The sequence below is a fragment of the Tarenaya hassleriana genome, unplaced genomic scaffold, assembly GCF_000463585.1.
Source record: "Tarenaya hassleriana unplaced genomic scaffold, ASM46358v1 Cleome1117, whole genome shotgun sequence".
In the NCBI taxonomy this organism is placed as follows: Eukaryota; Viridiplantae; Streptophyta; class Magnoliopsida; order Brassicales; family Cleomaceae; genus Tarenaya; species Tarenaya hassleriana.
Window position 1 is genome coordinate 694 of NW_010961476.1, and position 4939 is coordinate 5632.

Genomic DNA, 4939 nt, shown 5'->3' on the forward strand with positions numbered 1-4939 from the left:
CCGAATATTGGAGACGTTGATGAGGCTGTGGATGTGCGCTGGATCGGCGGCGGCGCCGGCGCCGGAGGATCGACGCCGTCACTCCGCCGTTCACTCCGTCAAATCGTCGCCGGCTCATTCTCACGGCGGCATGAGCACCGTCGAACGCGACGAGAATATCAAAGAGGTTATTCTCTATTGTAAAAAGAATTCCAATTCCTTTTAGATTTCTTTTTAGTATCTGTGTTATTATTTGTTTTTTTTTTTAATATGAACTAGTTCTTGTGATTGATTTTCGAGATTTAGTTATTTCCTATGAAATATAATCTTAGTTTTTTTACAATTAATTATATATTTGGTGTTCATTTCAATATTATTCAATTAATTTATGTTCCATGCATTCGGATATTTTAGACTAGTGATTATTTTGATGAAAATTTTATTAAAATTATATAAATAGTTATTATATGCGACTTTTGACTGGATTTTATGACGTTGTATATTTTCATATGTGACTTTTGACTGGAGTAACATTTATGCCTTTTTTTTATGGGAAAATTATGAATTGAAAATTCGTTTATTAATTTAGGAATTTAAGCGTTGGAGTATACAAAGAACACAAATATCACATACAGCATACCAAAATATGATTAGCGGAAGATTAAAAAAATATTATACTATAACATCTTAGTTAGGTCCGAGGAACGTTTTATTGATCTCCGTTAACATGGCCAACGCCTCTCTCATGTTCAAACGCGCGTTTGACGATTCAACTGTGCATTCCAACCCGACCCTTATCACAGCCGCCACACATCCTTCGCTCTTACTGCGTCCCCAATCGCTGCCGCTGTTTGAGCTTCCGCCGCTTAACGCGCCAGAGCTCTCGTCGCTGCTGCTCGTGAAGTTGAAGAGCCTCTGGTCCGCGATCTCGGTGACATTTTCAGCGTTTGCGTTTGAGGCCGACGCGAACTTGTTCATGTTGAGTCCTTCTTTAAACATCTCGTCAGTGGGTTTTTTCCCGATGGACATCTCTAAAACCAGAATACCGAAACTGTAGACATCTCCACTTGTGTCGGGTTTCCCTCCAAATCCGTACTCTGTAACGAAATCGGATAAAGACGATGACTTGCGAAGAAAGGTAACGCAGAAAGTGTAGCAGAAGAATCATATGGATCATACCTGGAGCAATGTAACCTATGGAGCCTTGTACTCCTATGGTGTTGCTTTCTTCTGATTGGTCGATTTTGTGCAGAAACCTCGATAATCCGAAATCTCCGACATGGGCAGTCATGTTTCGATCCAAAAGAACGTTTCCAGGTTTCAGATCGCAATGCACGATGGGAGGATCACAATCGTTGTGGAGATAATCCATGGCGGAAGCCACGTCCAAGAGAATACTCAACCTCTGTGACAACGTCAGGGACTGGGAAGAAGATTCTGAATCCATCGGATACAGCCACTGGTCGAGAGAGCCATTGGGCATGAACTCCATTACCAAGGCCTTGAACTCGGCTCCTTTGTTATCGACACTGGAACAAGAAGTGATGATCTTTACTAGGTTTCTGTGACGAATGTTCCTCAGAGCTTTGCACTCCCGGGCGAAGCTCTTCGAGGCTTTCTTTTGTTGTAAGTTAAGGACTTTGACGGCTAGGGTTTCTCCCCCTTCTTCTTCCTCCTTTCTTGTTCTGAAGAGGCCCCTGTATACAGATCCAGAACCTCCTTTTCCGATCAGATTGTTGTCCGCGAAATCACCCGTGGCTGCACGGATGTCGTTGTAAGATATCATCGGGGGCAGCCCTTTGACGCGAGGAGATTTGACATCGGCCCGTTTCTTGTTCCGAACTCTCAAAACAAGAACGAGAAGCAACAGGAAGAAAAGTACAGCCACGAGACAGGCCACGGGGACAATGATTCTTAGTTTTCTCGAGTTCTTGTTCTCTTTCCCGGCGATACAACGTGAAAGTCTAAACCTTTCTGAAGTTTCTTGGTTTCCGCTGCAGAGAAGGTTGTTCCCTTGGAGAAAAGCCACACTGGTATTTGCAAAGACTCCTCCAACAGGGATGTCACCTTCCAAGTTGTTGAAGGAAAGGTTCAAGTTCTTCAGGTCCAGAAGCTGTGAAAGTTCCTTCGGGATTTTCCCCGAAAGATTGTTTGAGGAGAGATCTAACGTTTCCAAAGACGCTAAACTTCCAAGAGATCTCGGTATCGGCCCCGTAAAATTGTTGTTTGACATCACTAGAGAATTCAAGGTTGAGCAGCTACCAAGAGAAGCAGTGATGTTACCAGTCAGCTGGTTATATGAGAGATCAATGGCTGTCACCTGTCTCAGGTTCTTGACCTCATCAGGAACACGACCGGTTAGATAATTTCCTGCCAGCGACAAACTTTTCAAGTTCGGTATCTCGAAAATCTCTGTCGGTATACTTCCATTGAGCATGTTTCCTTCCATGCTCAGATTGCTCAGTTGTCGGGAGGCTGCAATGGAAGGAGGAATTCTCCCCGAGAACTGATTGTAATCCATATAAACTGAATACAACTGAGACAGACTCCCAAAAAGATCAGGAATTTCTCCTGAAAACCGGTTCTGGAAAATCAGTAGCGACTGTAACCTTGCAAGTGATCCAATGCTTCTCGGAATTTCTCCGGAGAAGTCATTCATTTCTATGGATAATGATATGAGACCGGAGAGGTTTCCAATCCCTTCTGGGAATCGACCGGTCAAGGAATTGTTAGAAACACAAAAGTGCTGGAGATTGCGTGAGAGGTTTCCGACAGAACCCGGTAGTTCTCCAGAGAGTTTGTTACCGTACAGCTTGAAAATCTCCAGTTGAGTACAGTTCGTCAGAGAATCGAACATAAGAATGTTCTGCTCTGTATCAGACGACAGAGGGTTCATGCCGAGGTCAAGGTAACGTAGCTTGGAGGCTTTACCGAATAAAGGGATCGACCCGAAAAACCCGTTTCCAGAAAGATCAAGGGACTCAAGCTCTGTTAAGTTGGACAAAGAATCTGGCAATCTGCCATGAAAACGGTTCCCACCCAGATACAACTCTTTGAGATTTGAAAGAGAGATACCGAGATGGGTCCTCAAGGTTCCTGTGAGATTGTTCTGTGCCAAAGACAAAGTCACCAGAGAAGGTATGTTGTAAAGGGAAGCTGGGATTTCACCATCAAGGTGATTCTGAGAAAGATAAACTCTCTGAAGCTTTCTCAAAAAGCCGATCTCGGGTGGGATTTCTCCCGAGAGCCGGTTTTGTACGATTGACAGGTTCTTCAGAGAAGACAGCTTACCAAAGGAGGAAGGAATCGAACCCGATATGTTATTCACTGAAAATTCAAGAGCCCTGAGCTTCTGCAAAGCCCCAAGTTCATGTGGAATGACACCGGTGAGTTGGTTCATGTCCAAGAAGATTTCTTGGAGCTCGAGATTCTCAGAAAGAGAAACCGGAACCGACCCGGTTAGGGAATTCTGAGACAAGCGAAGGGACTTGAGAGAAGAGAGACGAGAAAACCCAGAAGGGATCTGGCCGTGGAAAGAGTTGTAGGAGAGATCAAGGGTTTCAAGAGAAGAAAGGTTAGAGAGTGCAGAGGGTATAGTACCCGAAAGGCCGAGACTGATGAGCTGAAGAGAAGTGACTCGAGTTCCATTGCGTGGATCACAAGAAACACCGAACCAAGAGCAGTGTGGCGAACTGTTTGACCAGTTTGACAGAGCCTCGGTTGGGTCCGACACTTGGGATCTGAAAGACAAAAGGGCTGCTCGGTCTGTCTGGGAATCAGCTGAGTTCGTGAAGAAATGGCATTGGAGAAGAAAGAAGACAAGAACCAAGAAGAGATTATGATTATCCATTTCAAGATTCTTTTCTACTTTCCGTCTTTGTCGTTTCAGAGAGCTTTTTGTGAATATGAACTCCTAATTTCTGCGCGTGTTTCTGTGTAAATACACGAGCAAAGTCCTTTGCATTTATGAAGCAAGCTGCATCCATGGTGTATTGTATGCATATACTCCCTCTTCTTGACTTTGTCAACAAAAAAAAAACGTATTTTTTTTCTAAAAAAATGTGATTTTGACTCCACCGCTGTGTGTAGTTGTGGAAATTAAGAGGGTCAATTGTTAAAAATTACGCAATATTTTTATTTTTATTTTATTTTTGAAAACACGTCAACAAAAAAAAAACGTATTTTTTTTCTAAAAAAATGTGATTTTGACTCCAACAAGAAGACGAGGATGACCAAGAAAGGTCATAAAGATGGCTGTCTGTCTCCACCGCTGTGTGTAGTTGTGGAAATTAAGAGGGTCAATTGTTAAAAATTACGCAATATTTTTATTTTTATTTTATTTTTGAAAACACTACTTTATGGCGCATGCTTCGCAACAACTGTTTTTGAACACGTGTTTCTGTCTTGGAAATTTAGATTTAATTTTATAAAATAATTTTCAAAATTTTTGTTTATGCACTTTTATAATTTTTTGAAATTCCAAAATTATAGAAATATCCTAAAATTTAGGAATTAATTTTCAAAGCGTTTAGAACCGTTTTAAAGAAAATATGATTTGTAAATTTGTCTTTATTTGGTACTAATGGAAACATAAGTTTGATATGACATTTTTTTTCTTCCCTCTGATTAGGGTTAACTAAAACGAAGACAAAAATAAAAACAAAATCAATATGACTTTGATTTGATTTGCTCTACAAAACACACGAGTGGGAAAGGAGCACATCTTGTTCTTTTCTTTTCCATCTTATCCCTTTAAGGAACCTATCCCACAAAATATATACCACGTTTTAATTTTCCTTCGAATTCTCGATATTTTTATTTAAATTATAGTTTTCTTATATTTTATTTTGTTATACCATTCAATATAGTATACAAGTAGCCGTGAAAAGTCGTTCGTGTGTGGATTGGATAGCAATAGCACACAATTTTTTTTGAAAGTTTATCATTTATATAAAAAAAA

The 4939-nt window shown here is 41.0% G+C and overlaps 1 protein-coding gene across 1 annotated transcript; it reads right to left on the minus strand.

The window, feature by feature from the left end:
* Positions 1–542: 542 nt before the first annotated feature.
* LOC104806039 (probable LRR receptor-like serine/threonine-protein kinase At3g47570) lies at positions 543–3999 on the minus strand. The gene is made up of 2 exons (XM_010530758.2): positions 1159–3999; positions 543–1076 (listed from the first exon to the last, which is right to left on the minus strand). Exons 1-2 carry the CDS (start codon positions 3827–3829, stop codon positions 667–669), a joined length of 3081 nt encoding a protein of 1026 aa, XP_010529060.1. The 5' UTR covers positions 3830–3999; the 3' UTR covers positions 543–666.
* Positions 4000–4939: the final 940 nt, after the last annotated feature.